The sequence below is a fragment of the Typopeltis vanoorti genome, chromosome 12 (genome assembly GCF_054136105.1).
Source record: "Typopeltis vanoorti isolate ZY-2024b chromosome 12, IOZ_Tvanoo_1.0, whole genome shotgun sequence".
NCBI classification, from domain to species: Eukaryota; Metazoa; Arthropoda; class Arachnida; order Uropygi; family Thelyphonidae; genus Typopeltis; species Typopeltis vanoorti.
In genome coordinates this window covers 111,420,151-111,444,338 of record NC_143560.1, presented here as the reverse complement: position 1 = coordinate 111,444,338, position 24,188 = coordinate 111,420,151, and the positions used below count along the sequence as shown (strand labels likewise).

Sequence of the window (24,188 nt, the reverse complement as noted above, 5' to 3'; positions counted from 1 at the left end):
AATATTTTATCATCTCATAATGGATGTCATCAGTCCCTACACTGCTAGCAGGGGGGGGGGGGTTATAAAGGTGCTCTTTTCAGTTACTCCTTAATGAACAACTAATTGCATGGCTCATGTCATTTGAAGAGATGTTTAACCTCAGTTTTTTTTTGTTCTTGGAATATCAAGAGGATATGAAGTTCATACTAAGGCTGTGGCAAAGCTTACTCCTGAAGTGTCTGAAATCATATTTGGGTCATCCACTACTTATCCAGTAAATAATATGTTATACATAAGAAAACAAATTTTAAACAATGTGAGCAATACCATACCTACACATAAATTGCATTTCTGATCAATGTATTTGAATTATTAACAAATTAACATTTGTTATTAATTCAATATTAACAAATTAATTCTCTATAAAAAGTTAAATACTTCATGTGATCTGTCCATGTCTGACAAGAATTCACTGAGCATGTATAGCTCAGTCAGGTTAGCAAAAACTGCATTCCTTTCTTGAGTGAAGTGCAAGTACTCTATAAACACATGGTAAGATGAGCATTAAATTGCTTACTTATAGGTAGGACATCAGCCCGAAATGGACAGAAATGTAAGATTACAGTAAATTATGCAGAATTCAGCAAAGTACATCTTCCTATCTTGTGTATACCAGACTGCAAATGCTTAATTTTAGGTTTAAGCCTGAAATTAAGCATTTCATGAATGTGAATAATCACATGCAGTTAATTTTTTAGTGATCTCTGCAGTAACACCCATTGTTTAATTAAGCTTGCTCTTATTAATTATATGTAATCCACAGCAAGGACTGACTATGTGGAGAAAGTACAAGCTGACTAGAAGCCACACCTTCAGTCTCATTTCACTTGATTCAAATGTGGCTGGGTATCCAATTGCATTTGAATCAAGGGAAAATCACAATCAAACATCAAATTAAGGGTAATCATTTGCTACAACAATTGTAGAACAGCATAAAGCACTGGAAAGAAATAGTGCACAGGAAAGCAGATGGCATGTAAAGAATTCAACCAGGTTAGATAGATTATACATTTTTGGTAGTGGTTTTCTTTTATGTGCACAAGTGTAAGCTGGATGGCATATACCTCAAAAATATAGTAACTGCATTGAAGAATAACATGACTGAAGACAAAATGATCAAGAGGTCTAGATCTCAGACTGTTGATATAGACAGATAAGAAATCAGAGTACCTTGCTCTGCATGCATTAAACAGCTGCAGCAGACTGACTGCAACTTCCTTAGTTGCCACAGCAAGAGACTGTAGGTAAAGTTGAAAACATTGCTTGCACCAAAAATGACAGTATTCCTCCATGTCAAGTTCACACTCCATTAGTGACAAAAGCTTGAATTGCCACTTTCAAAATCATACTAAACGTACAAATGACAGTCTAATGTGTATAATACTGAACTTTCAAATATAAACAGGGGGGAAAATACTAGTTCACATGGAAGGCTTAGGCAATAGCTTGATTTTTAGGACATTGTTAAGTGGCAATTGCATCCTTCAAAGCAATAGAGCAGTTATATTTACTTTAACATAATGGCTTTGAATCAGTAATGTGTAAAAGGTTCCAGTAGCTATTCTCAAATACATTGATGATGGTCAGGAACAATCATTGCAGGGTTATTCCATGTCAAAAAACAGTGAAACCTTGTACATCTTTCTAGACAGACTAAATGGTCCAATGTCAATTGTTATCTACAAAAGTCACATTGTGTATGGGAGAGATCACTGTTTTCTAAATATCAGAGAATTCTGTTGTCATTTTCTCCAATATCTTAGAAAGACAGGTGGTCAGAGTGATAAGCTGTAATTTGCTTGTGTTGGATCTATTCCTGGTTTTGGGAGGGCAATGACAAATGACTTATGCCATGAATCCATAAACACCTAGATAAATATTTTGTTCTAAGGTAAGAGAAGGAGATCAATTGTCATCTTTCAACAAGCATGCCTTTCCCAGGATTCTTTCATAACCTCTTCCATTCTCTATTCTTTCCATCTCTTAATCTATTTCAAACCAACTTGATGTCTCCCTTTTCTTCTCTTTCCCCAATTGCTACAGAGCATCCTAATTATCAAATATCCTTTGTTAGCACCCAGAGCCATAAAGGCAATGGTCAGTTGTGCAATTATTCTATCCATTTATAAAATTTATTTTATTTGTGTGGGGATCCCCCTTCCCCATTCCTCGACTGCCCCTTAGGACTGGTTGAGCCCTCCTAATGAGGGATTAAGTACTATATCCTATTACTATAACCTGCATGTTCACAGGGCTAGTTTTTCCTGATTGTGGGATGCAAAACCCCAAATAAACTGTGGGGGGAACCCTGCTGTCCACGCCCAGGACCGGCTAACTTGGCTATAGCTGAGAAAGATCTTTGAGCTCCTCACATCATCAATGGGAATTAAACCTAGGATGCTCTTTCCCCCAGGCATATGGTTGCAAAGCACATAGCCACTAGGCTAACTGCACGGACATAAAATTTACTAATTTAGTTCTAGGATAGCCACTGTGACATACAGATTGACTAACTAAAGATTTCTATATCATCTTTATTGACTTAATGCAAGTGTAAATGTACAAAAACTATAAACATATACCTTGGCAATATCAAAAATTTAAACCAACTGGAATGATTCAGCATGACAACAAAGCCTACTTTGCTGTGACAATTATACTGGAGGCAGATTTTCCTCAAGTTTATTAATAATATATGCATGATTAGATCATACAAGCCACTATTTTAAATTAAATCAGAACAGAAAAGTAAAAACAAAATCATATATATATATATATATATATATTATAATATACTGGTCTATAATTAAGATTTAAGAAATATTAAGAAATCTGTACCTTTCGTCGCCATTCATCAAAATCAAAGTTCTTAATTCTTTCTAGCTGCAAGAACAAATATTATCTTATTCAGCAAATGTCACATTAAAATTCTGACATTTTGTTACAGTGTTCAGAGTTTTATTTTATTAGTGGTGTATATGAATGCATTCCTTTACAACTTTCTACAGGCCTCTGAGCAAGAGGACAATTTTTTTTTTTTTTGGGGGGGGGGATATAAAAAATAATCTAGAATTGGAAAAATGCAGCTTCTGACAATTTTACCAGTGAAGCTGTTAAAATAAATTTAACTTACACCAGAAAAGCATTAAGCAGAAATACTAACTTTCTTTAACCATGTTATTTTACTTTTTGCAATACAAAAAGTAAGTTTACATAGTTAAAGATTTTTCTATAAAAGAAATGAATAGCATAACAAATATTAAAAGAAAAATATTATTTAAATTATGTGACTTATTCTGCCTGAAGTTACTCAACAGTCGAAATATTTACTCATTAATCCTATTTCAAAATATCAAATTTACAGAAAACTTAGAAAATTAAAAAAAAAAAAGTCCTTAAAGCAATTTTTTTATTACATAAGATTATGTAATAAAAATGCTTGAATATTAGATCAAGCATTATTTCAAAGCTGAATGTAGAAACTATGAAAGTTTCTTACTTTGCTTATGTAATTTACATCACAGAACTGAAGCCTTTTGGCTCTCTATTCTAGTCCTCTGCACTGATGTTATTTATAAAATTAAAAAGCAGATTTCTTCAGAATGATGATGATATGAATATAGTTCAAGAAATACACATTAACAGAGCCAAAACACAAATAATAAGTCATATTTTGTCCCAAATCATCCAAACCTTGATTAGTTAACTTGATACTGCATTTATAAGCCAAGCCATGAACCTAAGAAAATTCCCAACTTACTTCTTAAAAGATTCTATTTTCAGATTTCTTTTTTTTTACCAGAACAAATCTTTGAATTTTTTTTCTAATTCTATTATCATCAGAGGAACTTCATGGATAAAGACTGTTACAATAGGTTTGCTCTGGATCTCACAAAGTTGATTATACCACAGTTTAAAATCATTCACTCTTCATCTATCCTTTTGGACCATGCACATCCACCACACTCCATAGAATTTTTTTTTCTTCTCACTCTCTCTCATACTTCCAGATGCCTCTTCCCTTGTTCTTGCCTCTTTCCTGTTTTTTTTTTTAAGGAAAAACCCCAGTATCTAAGCAAGTTCTGCACAACAACTGTCTTCTCATATCGACATTTTCCTCTGCATCTTAGCTACCAAAACTATAGATTACATTTTTCTTAATTTTTACTCATAGTTGATATAATGAAGTCCTAATATGTGTGTGTGTGTGTGTGTGTGTGTGTGTGTGTGTGTGTGTGTGTGTGTGTGTGTGTGTGTGTGTGTGTGTGTGTTATTATTATTACTATTATTAGTCTACATACTTTTCTTAATTCTCTGATCCCTTTGAAATCATGCTGACCAGTGCTGTGCACAGTAGATATGAAATCACTATACTGTAACTCTGCCTGGTCAATGTCACTTTCATCATTGCAGCAATCTGGTGAGTAACATCCTGTCAATAATCAACCCAAGGTTCCTTTTTTTCCTCTCCACCTTCTACACTCATTAACAGAAAAGAGAATCTTTCATCTCAAAATCTCGAAGCATAAATCCTTACATTAGTCAGAACATGGCAGTCGTTTCCTGTAATAAAATTAGATGTTTCTAATTAAATTAGAAACATTCTAATTCATTTCAAAGGTTTTAGAGCAAGAAGTTTGCACTGGATAATCGATTCTCATTTCCTCAAATTATGTTGCTATGGCACTTGCTGTATGACATAGTGCATTATCATAAATTGGGTTTCTTCCACAGAAGAGCTGCAAAAAATCAGACAGCAGAGAATTATCCAGAATTTCAATATAACATTTAGTGTATTCACCCCCCCCCACACACACACACTACATCACAACAAGGAATCTTAGTATAAGTTACGAAAAGCACCTCAACACAATATCACTACCACCAAACTAACAGATAGAATGATACACTCTAGTAAATAACGTTCTCCTAATCACAATACTCAAATGCTTTGTGTGATCTGAAAATATGTTTTGTGATTTGTCAATCAATGCTATAGCTTTCCAATAATCTAATGCCCAGTTATAATGAGTGGATTACAACCTAGTTCCAAACTCATAGTAACTGGGTTGAAATCCACTGATGTACAATCCCCCCCCCCCAGCAAACTTCCATCCCTTCAAGTTATGCAATCAAGTTTCCTGTTTCTTAGATGACTTTTTCAGTATCAGTTTCCATTTTTTTTAAATAACATCATTAGCTATTAAACGATGAAATCTCTTTTATGTAAATCCACCCATGGAAAGTTATAAACCTAGTATATATTTAGTGCCATAGGTGGGTCAGGGTTAGATAATCCATTCCCCTGCTCTACAGATAAAACATGGTGCTTTTCAAGAAACTTTAGATCTTGATTAAACAGCATGATGATTTTAGTCTAGGCGATGAAAATCATTTACTACCTAAACTTGCACAAACATTCATGCTACAGTTGGATTCAAACTGCAGAGACTGCAGTTTGAATGCAGATCAGAGTGGTGAAACTATTCACTGGTGATTTCACTTTTCTTCCTTGGAGAGTAGAGAAAGATCCATATAAAATATTTCCTGAAATCACAGAATTCAACTCTGCAGCTTTTCTCCTTTTCTAAACTCTCTTTTTTTTTTTTTTTCCTCTCTCCTTTCTTCTTGCTAGCATTTCCAGCTAGCATATTACAGCTGATATTCACAGTGAAACTCATGTGATAACACAGTTGCCATTTGTGCAGCAATTACAGATTACAATAGCATCTGGTATATGAAAACTACTATTCCTTCTGTGTAAGCACTGCTTAACCAGCAGCATTTCCAATAATACTAAGGTACACACACATATATTATAAAAATATAAACAAATGAGTCTAAAAAAAGTTTTCTCAAATAATAAAATTTAATTTTAAAGCTTATTTATAAAATGTACACTCAGTTTATATAATACAGAAAAAAACATAACAAATAAATCACAGTTATGTGAGATTTTGACATGAACACGTAGAAGTAAAGAAGTTATGGTACCAGTGAATAATGGCTTCACTGGCCACATATGGATTATGTGCAGACTAGTTATCTGGTTTTCAAGGGGGGGGGGGATGAGGATATATTGGAAAACAGGAGTAGAATGACTAAAGCAGTGTTGGGTTCTAGAAAGTTGGATATAAATATAGACTGAAAGGATGCCACTTTCAGAGTCTCGTAAATAGGAGGAACAGGGTTCATATGATTTAGACATATTAAGCCAGTAAGAGGTTTTTAGTGGTAAATTGCAGAAGAAATTTTTCAAAGGTATCCCTAGAAGCTGTATAAGAAGGTGTAGCAGGAGGGGTGTGGAAAATGTTCTATGCAAGGAGAGTAGGTGGTGAGTAATGCATTGCATTAGAGTGTGAAAATGGTGAACTAATTTAAAGCATGGTTTAATGAGCTATGTGTATGACAGTGGAACCCCCCCCCCCCCAATGATGAGTATTTGGACTCCATGGAAGTCTAATGCTCTTGTAAGATAATAATTCACTTTTTTTAATGTTTTATTTGTATTGATTTTGTGTTGTGAAATATCATCTATACATTCCTAGTTTTTTAAAAAAAGGTAAAAACAAGAGTCACTTGTGGCAGTTTAGCTATTATCTACCACTCAGTAGAAAGGCAAGTAGTTTTGTAGATTCCCCCCCCCACACACACACACTCCCACCTTCAATCACCGATTTTCTCTATCCAAAAAACCTAAAAAATTTGGAAATTATTACTGTGATAAATGAATTCCAAATCCACACCTATAAGAAATGATCAGTCGAGAAGCAAGCTTGTTTGAATTTATTCATGTTTATACATTAGCACAAGCTAAATTCTATGATAACAAGAAAATTTTGCTCGTAACAATAAGTTACAAGCAACACAGGGTAGTTGTGATATGTCTGATGATAGCCATCAGTAATAATTACCATATCATCTCATTTTATTATTATTATTGTATGGGCACCTCCATGGAATCTAAAGACACATCGTGGAAGACCCAAACTATCCACACAATCTATCATAATTCTCCTTGAACTCATTAATAGACAAAGCACTCACAACTGACTCTGGATTGCCAGAGTCGGTTGTGAACTGCAATTAATCTGGTGGGATATAGTAATGACAGGAAACAAAGAAGCACAACCAACAGAGGTCTTAGATCTTAAACCCTCAATATAGATGAACAAGAAATCAGAGTGGGAAGCTCTGAATGCATTAAACAATTATAAGTAAACAGATGATGGAGTATGATACTTCCATAGTTCAAGAACTGAAAGTTTGCAGGATTGACTGGATACTTGCCATAGGGAAGCCATTAGATTGCCAACGTTCATGTCAGCAGCATCTATAACCTCTTTAACATGCATATCAAACGGACATGTGGCAGTCTGATGTGTGTGATATTGAGTTCTCAATGCAGACAAAAGATGCTAGTCCATGTAGAATGCTTTGGAAGAGACTTTATTTTTAGGGCATGGTTAAGAGGCAACTGTTTTTGTCTAAGCAATAAAGCGGGTTCATCTGCTTCAGCATTAAGGTTTTGAATGGGCAATGTTTGAAAAGTACCAGTAGCTATTTGTTTACCCTCATGATGGATGAAGTCCAACTAATGGAGAGTGCTTTCCCTTGCAAAACTGTTAACCTGGGATCCATGATGAACTTTTGACCATACAAGTGCACAATAGAGGTGGGGCAAGGGGCAATGATTAGGATCCCATTCTGTAGAGGATGGTGTGAAGGATATTCAATGTTTGTTTTTGCATTTGTCCCTAAATTGACAGATGTGCATAAAGACTAGGCTTTCAGTCAAAGGTGAGTGTCTTAAGAACTTGGCCTCTGGTGCTAGTGGAATAACATTTACCTGAAACTCTTCCTAGATCATTTTTTGGTGGCTTGACACTGCATTCCATCATAGTTTTGAATAGAAAAGAAATCGATATTATATTCTCAGAATTGTGACTGTTGCTGAATGAACAATACACTCCATGATATACCTCACTACTTCAATGACTGGTGTTTGACTGACTGTTTAAGCATTACATTTTTCAAAATCAGAAAAAGTATTTCAGTCTGCCTGGTCCATTTTCCACATGAGTATTCATGTAGGAGAATATGTTTTTTGTAAAGACATCATGCAAACAACAGGAAAATTACTGCTTCCATAGATGTTCTCTTTGCCATCCTAAATGAGCAGTGGAAAAATGGTAGGGGGAGCATATTTTAAGATTTATTGCAGAATACAAGAGAGTAGATATAAGGAAAAGTATATTAACCATTATTAAGAAGGGAAAGATCATGATTGTTGAACATTTCATCAATGATATGACCTAGAAAATTTGTGTTTGCACTATACCAGGATATGTTGTGTCCACTAAAGTCACCCATGAGTAGTAGGGACTGAGGGAGTTGTAATATAAGATTATCAAGTTCAGTCTCATTTAGTTCAGAACCCAATGTTAAATAAATTGAAGATACTGTAATAAGAAATCCCACAGATATACAAACTGCTACTCCTTTCAGAGCAGTATTAAGCTGGACATGCTGAAAAGGAATGTGACTGCCCGCTAGGACAACTACTGCACCAATGAGATGGGCAATCTCCAGTTCTGTTCTTATGAACAACAGCAAAATGCCTTCTGGTTGAATCCTCACTGGATTTTAAATATGTTTCCTGCAGACAGAAACACATTTAAAGGTTTGTGTTACTGCAGCAGAAGACTGATATCATCAATATTATGGGAAACCAATGACAGTTCCACCATAGAAATTTTCCTGTTATTTTGGTTTGCATGCTTTCTGAGATACTTACCTTCATGCTTGTATTTATCTATAGAGAAGAATGGACAGCCAATGTCCATCTCTTCTTCTATAAAAATGTTTAATATGTCATCTGATGTGTCAGAATCATTTGGTTCTGACACATCAGAAAATGAATACTTCTGTATCCACTGAAAGTGAATACAGAAGTATCCATTTTTTCTATCGGGCTCTGGTGGTTTATCTTTAGGTGAAATCCTTGCCATAATTTTCTTAGAAAATGGGTTGTCATCAAATGGGATCATTTTTGGAGTTGTTTCAGAAGTAAGACTATAGGTGGTATTGAGTGAAGTGCTCAAGAGAGAAGCACTCATGATCATAAATTTCAGTTATGGGAAATTATCAGATGGTGAAAAAGATGTATGGGTTTGAGTTGCTATCGATATTTCCTTAATTGCCTGCATAAGATTTCAGAATGGGTGTGGCATTAGGAGGATAGCTTCCTCCATCAATTCTGATATAATACATTTTGCTCTGTTTTTATCTTTTGCATTTCTTTTTCATCCTTCCACCTCTGCATGTACAGGAGTATGCTGGATGATCCTGACAATTGACTCATTTAGCTTTCTTTGCAGAACAAGATTTGTTATCATGCTACTATCATATCGAACATAGGTGGTAAAAACATGACAGGAAGTTTGGGCATACCCGTATTTTTGTTATTTAAAGCATCTTAGTAGATTAGGGATGTACAGCCAAACAAGACAATTAAGATACCATCTTAACTAAGATAATAATTAACTACAACATCTTAATTAAGATAATAATTAACTACAACATCTTAATTAAGATAGTAATTAAGATGTTGTAGGTTTAGGTGTATCAAATGTCATGATGATGTTGCTGGTCAGAATGAAATGACCATCCTTACATACAGGAGGTGCCTCATGCCTGTCACTTTCTAATCTTTAAGCTATGAAAATGTGTTCCTAATCAAGAAGATCCCATTTTGATATCACTTCTCTAGAAGAGCGTAGCAATTTTTGAGGTGTTACTGCAACTGGTATTCCCCCCCCCCACTGATGTTGCACTGAGTAATTTTTTTGAGTGTTGCTGACATGATCTTTTCATAAGGATATCACCAAATCACAGTTTTTTTTTTTTTTTTAGTTTTTTTTTAAACTGTTCTCCAGCCAGTCCTAAACTTCTTTGAATAAAGAAGGGCAACATTTTGCCTACTGGCTTTTCACCTATTTCATGGATGATGAGAAAAACTGGTACATGTCTTTTTTTTTTTTTTTAATCAAGTGATATATCTATGGTATCAGTACTTAGTTGGAACCTTGTGAGGGTCCCTGAAAAATTCATGCTCAAAGTACTTCTTTGTTTGAATCCATGTGTAGCTCCACCCACCACAGAGACACATGGATGCCCACCACTGGCAAGCAATAACTGCACTTAGGAGTCTGTGCGGTTAGCCTAGTGACTATGCGCTTCGCAACCATGTGCCTGGAGAAGGAGTGTCCTAGGTTTGATTCCCGTCAAAGACGTGAGGAGCTTAAGGATCTTTCTCAGCCATGGCCAAGTTAGCCAGTCTTGGGAGTGGACAGCAGGGTTTTCTCCCCCAGTTTATCTAGGAATTTTCATCCCGCAAGCAGGCAAACCAGCCCTGTGAACAAAAAGGTTACAGTCATAGGATATAGTACTTAATCCCTCATTAGGAGGGCTCAACCAGTCCTAAGGGACGGTCAAGTTTTATTTTATTCGTGTGGGGTTCCCCTCCCCCACATGAATAAAATAAAATAAACTGCACTTGGAAGTGGAACACCAAAGCTAACCAGGACACCACACTGGCACCACCACAGCAAGCCCTTTCCTAATGTCCATGGATTGCACTGCATATCAACATAATGGCAGTGTGCTAGATCCCAGTGATTGCAGTCTGGAAAACAAGATAGCATAATACATTCAGGAGAATGTAGAGCAAAGAAAAAGAGAATGAATGAAAAGGATCCATACGATCAGTGGAAGGTCCCTTTCATGATGGATAGGTATCCAACAAGGAGAGGGTTGTTGTGGTCTGTGAATGTGTCACCTTATTTGATGTGTCTGGACTCCATGGAGGCTTGGAAATAATACTAACACTATGATAGAGAGAATTTAAATTTATTTATTGCATTTAATTAAAACTATTTAAAAAAAAGCAAAACAAGAAATTAAAATACCTCTTTAAGATAATTAAGTTTATCTTGTAAACGGCGTTGTCTCTCCATAGCTAGCAGCCACACAGTCCGCCATTTATCTACAAGTTCTCTTGCTTTTGGATTTTTGATGTCTGGTTCAAGGGAAGCTTTACTGTAAAAAAAAACAGTACTAGTAAATTATGATACAAGAATTCAACACTTAATATATAAGACTGTTTTTTCTTGAATATATGAAATTATTATTATATTTTGAAACATCAAATCAAAATGAATATATTATTATTACACCCTCCATGGAGTTGATAGACATCGTGGAAGGTTCATTCAACTGACAACATATTTAACATAGTGAATCTTAAAATCCTTAATACTCCTTGTATTAACAACATATTCTAGTGATTCTTAAAATCCTTAACACTCCTTGCATTAACAACATATTCTGGTAATATGTTCCATTCACTCACAATTCTCTATGTTAAAAATCAATTCCTCACACTTTTCTTCACCACACTCTTACATAACTTCTAGAGATGGCCTCTAGTTCTTTTCCTCTTTCCTTTCTACTCTTTTTATAATCTCATCGGGATTAATCTAAGAAAATCCAAGCACTAACTTAAAAATGTTTCTATCATATCACCTTTTTTCATCCTATCTATCAAACTCTTCAATCTACATTTCTTCAACCTATCTCTCCAAAGTTCTGATATTGTCTTAGTTACTCGTCTCTGGACCTTCTCCAATGTTTCCACATCACACCGAAAGCCAGGTGATCAAATCTGACCACAATAGTCCCAGTGTGGTCTGACCAATGCTTTATACAGTGGCACAACCATTTCTTCATTCATACATGTTAGAGTACTTCTTATCATTGAGGCACTATGATGTGAAGTCTTCGCAACATTCGCAATATGACCTCAATATAGGCCAGGGAGTTCCATGGATCATCTGGAAAAAGCATCAGCAAATTAGTACAATGAGTACTAGGTCAAGTGATTATTATGGGGGACTTCAACTATGGAGATATCGGCTGGAAGGAAGAAAGATAACATGGCAAGAATGAAATAGAATTTATACACCTACTGAGAGACAATTACCTGAGGCAGCATGTGATGGAGGGGACTAGTAGAGTGAGAGTATTGGACCTGGTCAAAGGATCAGAAGAGCTATCCATAACCAAGGTGGCCATATTGCCTCTGATTGGCAAAAATGACCATGCAGTCTTGACTTGACTATAAAACATGACGGATATTGTGACAAAATGGGGTATATGTGGAACTACATGGCAGTGATTATGACAAGCTTACAAAGAAGCTTAAATCTGTGCCATACCATAAAACACTGCAGGGAGTAGTAGGTTATCTAGAGGAAGCAATAATAAATTGTATACCTAAGGTATGGAGAGTTAATCAGTTATGGAGGGGGCAGAATGAAGGTTAAAACAGGTGACTAGTTGTGTGCCAAAAGATTCAGTGCAAGGACAACTACTATTTAATTTGTACATAAATAATCTAGGAAATAACCTGAAAGGAAATATTCAGTTGTTTGCTGATGATGTGAAATTAGGTAGAATAATAGTTAATCAAGGCAATGTTCGAGAGCTTGCAGGATGATTTAAATAGGCTGTCAGTATGGACAAAAGATAATGGGTATCAATTTAATGTGGAGAAATGCAAAGTTACAAATTTTGAGATAAACAGATTACAAGCTGTATATCATACTGATGGCAATGTACTCTAGGAAATAGATGAAGATATTCATAAGGTAGCCCATAAGATTACTTGGCTATTAAAGAACACATTAACAAGTAGAGAAAAGGAAGTTGCTATTCCTCTTTATAAGCCTTTGATACATCCACACCTAATTACTGTGCTCAGATCTGGTCTCCATTGTTTCTTGGGGATGAGGAAGCAGTGGAGAAGATTCAGAGGCAAGTGACCAAAATGGTGAGTGTTCTGTGGAATGTTCCCCATGAAGATAGATTGAGGGTGTGTGGATTGCAGAAGTTTGATTGATAAGAGAAAAAGAGGGGATATGATAGAACAATTTAAGTTGCTTAAAGGATTGTATAGGACTGATGCTGGGGAAATGTATCAGCACTTGGCTAGAGGGGCCAGAACAAGAGATAATCCCTGGAAGTTTAATAAAGGTGTGAGGTCTAGATTTTTTGCTTGGAGAGTTATGAACAAGTGGAATGGGCTGCCAGAATCAGTTGTGAGTGCTTTGTCTGTTAATGGATTCACGGAAAGGTATGAGAGATTGTGTGGATAGTTTGGGTCGCCCGTGATGAGTCTTCAGACTCCATGGAGGTGCCCATACAATAATAATAATATGAAATATATTATATATAACAATATCTTATATAAATTATATTAAATAAACAATTAATAAATTCTGGACTCTAATCCTCACCAACATAACCAGAATAAATGTGCTTATAATTTGCATCCTTAGTCTTATCTCTCCCCCTTTGAACAACAAATTATTCCATTTCTGAACAATGTTTTTCTGAAGCGGAACAATTTTACTCTCTTTCCACTTCTTTTTTTTTGAGGGGGGGGGGCTGCTCTATTGCAAATCTCATCATGTTAAATCAGTATGCAAAAGGTGCTGTTAACTTCCTGGAGCATTTCTCCAAGATATGAACAGTAATATGTTGTCAAGTCCAAATGCCTTATTAACAATGAATTTACATAATTCCTCACATGCCTGCTCTCATTCACTATCAGTCCCTCCTTCTAAACTATTCTTCCCACAAGTGCTGTCCCACCACTCTCAAAATAATACTTCATGAATAGTCACTACTACGTAATTCATCACGAAATTACTATACACATAAATTACAGTATTTGTCAGCGTATAAGACGCACTTTTTTTCTTTGAAAATAGGTCTGAAAAATATTCAGACCTATTTTAATTTTCTCTGTTCTGAGTTATGCGATTTCTTTCTTGCTTCCTTGTGGTGTGTGAGAGCATTCCAGTTACATTAATTATGTATTCCAGTTACTGGAATACATTCTAGTATTCCAGTTATGGATAGATAACATTTGGTCTAGGCGCTCTGGCTGACTGTTGAAGAAGCCTGCCCTGATACTATGGGAGCAGTTTCATTCTCACAGAACAGAAGATGTTTAAAATAAACTCAAGGAATTGAAAATTCAGTCAGCTGTAATTCCAGGAGGTCTAGCTAGTCAGCTTCTTCAAACTTTAGATGTCTGTATTAATAAGCTATTTCAGGAATTTATGAAGGAGAAGTGGAACACTGCATCCAGAAGACTGCTGGATGCAGTCTTCAGATTTTGAGGTTACGCCATCAGGAAGTAGGAAGAGGCTTAGCATTTTGTGTTTGTGAGTGGGTCAAAGCTTCATAGGATGCTGTGAAAACTGAGACAGTGGTTAAATCATTTAAAAAGTGTGGCATTAGTAATGCACTGGATGGTACAGAGAAGAATTTGTTGTATGAGGACTCAGATTCTGATTTAGAAGAGGCTTCAAGTGTTTCTTATTTAACTCTGGAGATGAATTTCTGGGTTTTGACAAAGAAGATTAAAAGGTGGGTACTCTTTCCTAGTTAGATTAGGTATTTGTTGAAAGTAGACCTACTTATTACTTTATATTTGAAATACTGTAAATTCATTAGAACATTCAATGATAAAGTTTTTTTCCTAAAAAAATGTTTACAAAAAAGGGGATGCATCTTATATGCTGGCAAATACGGTACTTAAACATAAAAAATTATTTAATATAGAACGCATATATCGTGATGAGTATCTCATTACATCATCAGAGCAAACACACAGAAAGAACAGACAAAGATGTGAAGTGAGAATGGAATGAAAATAGGCACAACAGAGTACTTTCTTTCTGCTGCTCATTTGCCAGTCACATGATACTATTAGAAAACCATAGGAAGTAACCACTGCTAATGGTTACAATTAATTGCATTGGCAATGCAAATGCATGTTTTGCAAATGTAAAATTATGTATAAAGTTTAAAAAGAAAATTTTGCTAAAATAAATTATTAATTATTTTGTGTGTGTGTGTATATATATATATATATATATATATATATATATATATATATATATATATATATATATATATACACATACATACAATCAACAGATCTGTATAAAGTGGATATATTAAGCATATATAAGAAAAAAACTGATGATGATAATAATGAATAACTAACCAAGCTATGAATAAGTATGTTCATCTATATATGTATCATAAGCATTTGCTTACACATATATTAAGTATCTGCATATTAACAACAGTTCAATAAGTCACTATTTCCTAGAATTCTGAAATTTTTAGACCACCACTGTGATTTATATTAGTTTGATTGTGAAGAGCTTCTTATTATTCTTTGAAGAACCTCTCAAATTTATTATTATGATTATTATTGCACAGCCACCTTAATGGAGTCCAAAAACTCATCACAGGAGACCCAAGTTATCCACACAGTGTATCATACCTTTCCTTGAACCCATTAACAGACAAAGTACTAACAATTGACTCAGGCAATGCATTCCATTCAATCACAACTCTCCAAGTGAAAAGTACTCATGTCCCTTTTACCTCACTTTTACTCACCTCTTGTTCTGTCCCTTCTAGCTGAGTGCTAAAACATATCTTCTGCATCAATCCTATAAAAACCTTTAAGTAACTTCAATGTTTCTTTAATTTCCCCTCTTTTTCTCCAATCAACCAACTTCTGCAATCCACATGCCCTCAATCTATCCTCATAGGGAACATTTCTACAGATCACTTACCATCTTGGTCACTCACCTCTGAATCTTCTCCACTGCTTCCTTTCCCCCAAGAAACCCAGGAGACCATACCTGAGCACAGTAATCGAGATGTGGATGTATTAAGGCCATATAAAGAGGAATAACAACTTTCTTATTTCTACTTGTTAGTGTGTTCCTCAATAGTCAAGTAATCTTAATGAGCTACCTTAACAACTTTAAAATATGTCCTCTAAACTTTAACTCTGTGTCTGCCACCACTCCTAAATCTTTAGCTTCATCTATTTCCTGGAGTACAGTTCTATCAATGTGGTCACAGCTTGTAATCTACAGGTTGGCCATAAAATAACTTTCCCTCTTTGGAGGCATCTGTAGCTAAAACCAATAAACTGAATGAGACGAAATTTTATATCGAGACTTTTGAAGGCATGGGGAGATGATTTCTGCAAAATAAAAAAAAAAAAAAAAAAAAAAAAAAAAAAATTTAGTACCAAAAGTCACCGATATGGGAAATTTTGGCACTGGCAGAGCCGAAAGCAAGCAGATAATTACATTAAAGGCAGATAAAATGGAATAATAACATTTCAACGGTGTAAGCGACAGCCGCGTCACTCATTCCAGCTGAATATGTGATGCGTTACAATAATAATAAGAATAAAATAATTACACTAAAACAACAACTTGCAAGAGACACAGAAATTAATGTAGTGATTGAACTCACAGGAAATAATGTTTTATGCATCAGAATCAGGGTCTCCTGGACCACATACACGATTTTCAATGTGCTGACTTTTCTTGTGTACAATAGTGCTACAGCTGACATAGGACCTGTATGCAGGTTATGAAGCCTTCGTAATTTCCGAAGGGCCGCTATGGCAAGGTAGGATGCATATCGAGCACAATTCGTCAGTCATTCGAATAACTGCCTGAACATTCCCAATTCCATTTTAAGTGGAATTGGTGATGCCACTATCACGCACGCACAGTAAAAGTTGCATAATCCTTTTTATCTGCATTTACTGCAAATATCTGACTGCTTTTGGCTCTGCCAGCACCAAAATTTCCCCAACCGGCAACTTTTGGTACTAAATCTTTTTTTCACAGAATTCATCTCCCCATGCCTTCGAAAGTCTCAATATAAAATGTGGTCTCATTCCATGTATTACTTTTAGCTACAGATACAAAAAGGGAAAGTTAATTTATGGCCACCATGTATTTATCCCAAAATGCATAACTTTGTATTTCTTCACATTAAACTGACACCCATTATCTTTTGCCCATACTGCCAGCCTATTTATATCATCTTGCAAGCTCTCTGCATTGCCTTGATTAATTCCATGTTATAACCTCCATGATATAATGATGAAACTATAATATAAACTCCACGTTCTGCAAGATCAGATTTCTCAGCCTGGAGGAAACAGATATAATCCTATTCTGATTATAAAATGCTTACAGTGTGATCTGTCTAACCAAAACAAAACATATATATATATATATATATATATATATATATATATATATATATATATATATATATATATATATATATATATATAAAATATTGATGACATGGTTGCTATATGGCCACATGGTCCAGATACAATGAATAATTTTCAAGTGCATTTAAGTAGACAACATTCTAAATCCACTTCACAATGGAAGAGAAAACTAATAACTGTCTGTCTTCCCTGGATATACTAATCACATAGCTTCCAGATGGTTGCTTATCTTTTTCAGTTTATAGAAAACCCACACATACAAGGAGATATTTGCACAAACAGTCACATCATCATCCAGCTCAACAGTATGATATCCTAAAACACTAATTCACAAAGCTAGAGCTATCTGTTCCAATGACAGTGCTGTTACTGTTGAACTCACATTTTCTTAGCCAATGGCTATAATCTTCATAGGAAAGAAAAAATACTAAATGCTCCCCAGAACCCCCCCCCCCACCTCAATTCTCACCACACAAGACTACAGTGAAAATGTTACCATCCCATACATTCAAGGAACATCTGAAAAGACATCTAGAGTACTTAACATCAGCTATGCACCATATTCATACCTTATGTCAAATTGGCAACTTTCATCCATTCACCTAAGGACACTCTCTCTTTATCACATCCAGGAGTTTATGAAGTGCCCTGTTCTTGTGACCAGATTTACTATGGACAGACAGGAAGAAATATTGACATATTTGTCTTAGTGAACATAAAAAATACATCCGGTACTATCGTCATGGCAAGTCATTATAAGTCAGAGAGATTGTTTTTGGATTCAACAGCAGATTAAAAACATACTCCAAACCACAACAAATATGACTGTATAAATTTACCAAAAATCTAGGAAACAGTCAAAGCTGTATAACTGAGAGGAGACCTCCACATAGCCTTTAAAGGAATGCAAAGAACCGACCAGGGCTTCTGACCTAATGTCCAATCCTCACCTTCTCGTGGTGCACCCTGTTGGGTATCTACTTGGATACTGAACAGACGAGGATGGGCTAGCAATTTGGGATTTAGCCGACCAAATTGTATTCTTATTGGTTAAACCAAAATATAGAATGATGGTACAACATGACAAAATTTCATGCCGGCTGGGGCGTCGCCTGGTTAAACAAGGCCCCCTGTTGTTTTTGCCAGGGAACCAGGGCGAACAGCGAAAAGTCAGCTACTGGAACAAATCTGAAAATAAACCCCAACTCAACATCACCAGAGTTAAAGATTGGTACTATCAACATAAGAAGCCTGAATGGCAAAGAAATGGAGCTAGCTGAGGAATTAGATAAGAACCAGATCGACATAATAGGGGTAACTGAAACAAAAAAGACCAAAACTGGTGAGATCTTTCTGAGCAATAAATACAAAATGTTATATTCAGGCAATGACAATCAAGGAAAAGAAGGAGTAGCCATAGTATTCAACACAAAATACGAGGCTAATCTTCTTGAATGGCAGTCAGTCTCAAGTAGAGTAATGTGGGCAAATATGAGAATGGGGAACTGGACAATGAGACTTATTTGTGCCTATGGTCCCACAGAAGGTTCTACTAAGGTAGAAGTGGAGGAATTTTTTGAGGCTTTAGAAAAAGCAACTGACACAATGAAAAATGAAAAGTTGGTCCTTGTTGGGGATCTAAATAGCAGAGTAGGAAATGATTGTGAGACATACAAAAATATTTTGGGAAAATTTGGAGAAAAGAGCAAAGCTAATAATAATGGCAAATATCTGTTGGATTTCTGCTCAGGACATGGACTGGTTATTACTAACACCATGTTCCAACATAAAAATGTGCACAAATTCACATGGAGAGAAGAGGCTAGGAATAAGAAAAGTCTCATTGACTATGTTATTGTTGATAGTGATGTTTTCTCCCTGGTGCAGGACACCAGAGTGTACAGAGGATTTGAAATTGGAAGTGATCACTATTTAGTCTTGAGCAGGATAAAATTGAATTTCATATTGAAAAGAATAACATGTAAGAAAGTTTTAAAGCGAATAAAAGTTGAGCAGCTCTCAGATGTGAACTGTAGGCTAAAATACACAAAGATTATTGAAGAAAAAATGAAAGAGTTTGAGAACAGGAATCAAACCTTGGAGATTCAGTGGCAAACTCTGAAGAAAACATTGATTGATTCTGCCAGAGAGGCATGTGGTGAGGTTATCTGTAAGGATAAAAAAAATCAGAACTCCCTGGTGGACACAGGAAGTTAAAGAGGCAGTGAAGGAAAAGAAGAAAGCATACCAAAAGTTCCTGTCAAATAAGTCAGCTTGAGCTCTTAGAGAATATAGAGACAAATGCAAGAATGCTAAACACTGTGTAAAACTAGCTAAACAAAAGTCATGGGAGGACTTTGGCAAGAATATAGAAAATAAATATCAAGAAGGTGGCAAAATATTCTGGAGGTTGTTGAAGAAGCTTAAGAATGGAGGAAAGAGTGCTGTAAAAGGAATTAGAGATGATAAAGGTGACATGAAAACGGGAGAAAAAGATATCCTTGAAGTATGGTGTAATTACTTTGAAAAACTGCTAAATGAAACAAGCAGTGATGACAGCACAGTGGTAAAAAACACTGACCAGGCATGCAGTCAGGAATGCATATCCATACTAGAAGTAGAAAAAGCCATCAAAGGCTTGAAATGTGGAAAGGCAGCAGGAGTAGATGATATTCGACCAGAAATGCTGAAGTATGGTGGTATAAGAGTCTTACAGTGGCTGCACTGCATAGTTCAGAAAGCCTGGACAGAGGGACGAATTCCCGATGATTGGAGTAGAGCTCTCATAGTACCCATATATAAAAAGGGAAATAAAACTGAATGTGAGAATTACAGAGGTATTTCCCTACTGAGTGTTCCTGGCAAGATCTATGCAAGTATACTTGAGAAACGGTTGAGAAGAATTGTGGAAGAAAAGCTTGGTGAAGAACAAGCTGGATTCATGCCAAATAGAGGCTGTCAGGATAAGATCTTCACTTTACGACAAATAGTCGAGAAAGCATGGGAATATAACAAAGATCTGTATTTAAGTTTTGTCGATCTAGAAAAGGCATATGACAAGGTGCGAAGAGAGAAGCTATTCAATACGCTGCAGTTATATGGTGTCAATGGGGCATTATATCAAGCAATACTTAGTCTTTATTTGAGTTGTGAGTCAGCAGTTAGAATTGAATGAAGTACAGGAAGATGGTTTAATGTTAAATTTGGTGTGAGATAGGGATGTACATTATCCCCTCTGTTATTCATTATCTATATGGATCACATTATGAAGGAAAGTGGTATTAAGCATGATATCAAAATTAGAGATGTTAATGTCAGCTCTTTGCTTTATGCGGATGATGTTATACTTCTAAATAAATCTGCTACAAGTCTGCAAGATTCTCTGACTAAATTGAATAGCTGTTGTAATAGATATGGTATGAAGGTCAGCAATAAAAAGACAAAGACAATGAAAATAGGCAGAATCATTGAAAATGTCAACTGTGTTGTGAATGGAGAACCTGTGGAACAAGTAAAACATTTCAGCTATTTAGGCACGATTTTTACTGAAGATGGTAAATTAAATATAGAAATAGACAACAGAATCAGCAAAGCTGGTATGGTGGGAAGTCAATTGAATAAATTCATATGGAATAAGAGAGAAATTAGTCGGAACACTAAATTAGCTGTATACAAGACAGTGTTCAAACCAGTTTTAACTTATGGATCTGAGAGGTGGCTCAGAAGTAAAACACTTGACCAAAGACTAGAGACCACAGATATGAGAGTCCTGAGGAAGATTATAGGCATGAACAAATGGAATCAATGGCAATATCATATTAAAAACGAGGATATTAGGAAAGAACTTGACATTGTCAGCATCCAGGAATGCGTTAGCAGAGCTAATCTCAGGTGGTATGGTCACTTAAACAGAATGGGTGAGGAAAGATTAGCAAAACAAGTGTTCTCTGCCAGGTTGGCAGCAAAACGACCCAGAGGAAGACCAAGATATAGGTGGATCGATACGGTACAAAGTGGTTTAGACGATAGAAATATAAGATCTGATAATGTTGGAGTCTTGACAAGTAACAGACTGATTTGGAGGAAAATTGTAGATAGGAAATTAATAATGATGTAATTTTTTTCATGTAGTACTATCATATCCTGTACACCCCTTGAGGGTACATGGCAGGAATTTGATGATGATGATGATGATGATGAGTAATACTTGTTTTCCCTCTTTTTCCAACATAGATGACACCAATTAGGACTTTAGTTCTATGTGTTGTCTATTACAATTTTTTTTTTTTTTTTTTTAAAACTTGTCCCACTGTTATACCAAATTGTTGTTTTACATACTGTGACAAACTGTTTTTGTGTTCTGAAGATGCTGGATATAATACCAGTGAAATATCAGCAAATAAGTTAATAAATATTATTTTCTTATCATTCTGTGTTGTCATCAATACCATGAAAATAGATTAATAATTATCCATGGTATGTTGTAATTCGTATGGAAAGTAACAATTGAGTGTAACGAACATTGAATATCTTTCAGCAGTAAAGCTACACACACATATATATATGCTAACAATTATCATTAGATAATAATACACACACACACGTGCGCGCGTCACCATGCTTCTATACCATTAACATTATTGACTTATATATACTTTAGAATTTTAACTATAGTAAACCAGTAAATTTATGTTGGCTTTTGTGTTTCTGCAGGGAGATGCTGCAATCTTCCCAATCCCCCCCATGTACGAGGGTGGTCTGAAAAGTTCTCGGCCTTACACTGAAAAAACTAATTTATAATTTCAAAATTATTTTTATTTTTAAACATAATCTCCCTTAAGACTAATACATTTATTCCAGCAATGCTCCAGCACCATTATCCTGTCCATGTAGGGGTTCTCAGTAAGATCTGCAAAATACCCATCTACAGCTGCAATCACCTCTTGATTCGAAGAAAAATGCTGACCAGCAAGGAATAGTTTTAGTTTTGGGAAGAGATAGAAGTCAGAGAGAGCCAAATCTGGGAAATAGGGTGGATGTTCCAATAATTCATAGTGCAGATTCCTTAATTTTCCCATTTCCAAAACACCTTTGTGAGCTTGTCCTGATAGAAGATGAATTTTTTCTTCTACAAACCGGATTAGACGCAAAAACTCACAAATTTTTTCATCTAATCTGGTTAAAAGATCGGAATAATATTCCCCGGTTATTGTTTTACATTTTTCAAGATAATTGATAAACAAAATGCCTTTAGCATCCCAAAACACTAATGGCATGAATTTTCCTGCTGATAGAACCGACTTTGTCTTCTTTGGCGCTGAACAATCGGCTTCTCTCCACTGTTTGGACCGCTGCTTGGATTCTGGTGTGCAATGGTGAATCCAAGTCTCATCCATAATAATAAATCGATGCACAAAATCAGTTTTATTCTTGTTAAAATGCTCCAGGCACTGTTCAGAGATTTTCATGTAAGTGCATTTTTAATTCTGCTGTGAGCAAGCGCAGCACCCATCTTGCAAAAAGCTTTTTCATGCAAAATATATCCTTCGCATTCTTTTCAAATGCCTATAGTCTCAGCAATTTCATGCACTTTGACTCGCTGGTCATCCAATACCATTTGTGCACTTGATCAATGATTTCTGGTGTTCTTACACTTTTTGGACATCCTTCATGTGGATCATCTTCAAGGCTTGTACGGCTATGTTTAAACTCAGCAGCCCATTTCTTAATTGTCAAAAACAAAGAAGAAGAGTGCCCATAAACTTTTATGAACTTCAAATGAATTTCTTTTGGAGTTAAACTTTCTTTTACAAAGAATTTTATAACTGCATGATACTCGATTTTATCCATTTCAAGGGATACAGACAACACTTTGCTTGAGGCTGAGAATTTTTCAGACCACCATCGTATTTATAATGCCACAGAAGGTGAGATATACATTTTTAGCTCACCAGTCAAAGGAATTCTAGCCAGAGAGCATTCTTAGAATTAGATGTCATGCATTGTGGCATGAGTCTTGACAATTTTAAATTTTTTCTGAGCATGTATTCACTGCTGGGGAATGTATCCTCCAGTGAATGCCAGCCTGTTATTAATTCTTTTTATTAAATGATGTTTTTTTTTTATCTAGGTAATTTACATGTAGAGTAAGTTTATCATATCTATTATCATGCTAGTATTAACAATTAAATACAGAACGCTCTCTCTCTCTCTTTATGGATGATCTCAGTTCTATCCTCAGACCCCAGTTTTGTGCTATAATGTTCTCACTAAAAAGTGAGCAGTCCCTCCAGTTCTGTAAGCCACTAGATTACTATGCAGTAAGAAAAATTTAGAAATAATTTTTAAAATATTTAAAAAAAAATTCCCACTAACAGAACTAGACATGTAAAACTTACCACAGCAAGAAGAACATATTAAACATATCAAAAATATATACTTACACAGGTGCAGCTAATTTATTACTAGATCCAGGAGTAGTTCTTCCTGATTTTCGGTCATGTGCTGATTCATGCCTTTCTCTTCCTTTTTCTTTAGTCTGTGGGTGACTTGCAACTTGTCGCTTTGTTTGGAATGCTTTTGTAACCTTTTCAACATCTGGTTGACGTTTGGTCATATCATCCATAAAGCCCTATAACATAATTTAAATTCATATATCTTGATCCAATATTTAATAAAATAAGCAAGTAATTTTAAAAAATTGTAATGGTAAAAAACAAAAAACAAAAAAAAAAAACGGTGTCTGTGAAAAGAAAGCAAAGCAAATAAAAAGAGATCAAAATATCACTCCAAACAACAGTAGGAAGAACGATGAGACATGTATCCTCTCAATGCAAAGAAGTTGAGTTTGATTCTCATCATGAGAAGAATCTTCATATATAGGTTTTTCAACTGTAGGTGAGTTAGGGTTTTTTTTTGCCCAGGAACAGGTTTTATCATCCCA

At 35.4% G+C, this 24,188-nt stretch overlaps 1 protein-coding gene across 1 annotated transcript in view; it reads right to left on the bottom strand.

The window, feature by feature from the left end:
* Positions 1 to 24,188, bottom strand: part of shot (dystonin-like protein short stop) — a 1,304,552-nt gene that overhangs the window by 158,913 nt on the left and 1,121,451 nt on the right. Inside the window, exons 82-84 of the mRNA XM_090402172.1 lie at positions 23,689 to 23,876; positions 11,013 to 11,142; positions 2,881 to 2,925 (exon numbers count right to left, since the gene is read on the bottom strand). Of these exons, the coding sequence (XP_090258298.1) occupies positions 2,881 to 2,925; positions 11,013 to 11,142; positions 23,689 to 23,876 (363 nt within the window). The remainder of the gene's footprint in view (positions 1 to 2,880; positions 2,926 to 11,012; positions 11,143 to 23,688; positions 23,877 to 24,188) is intronic.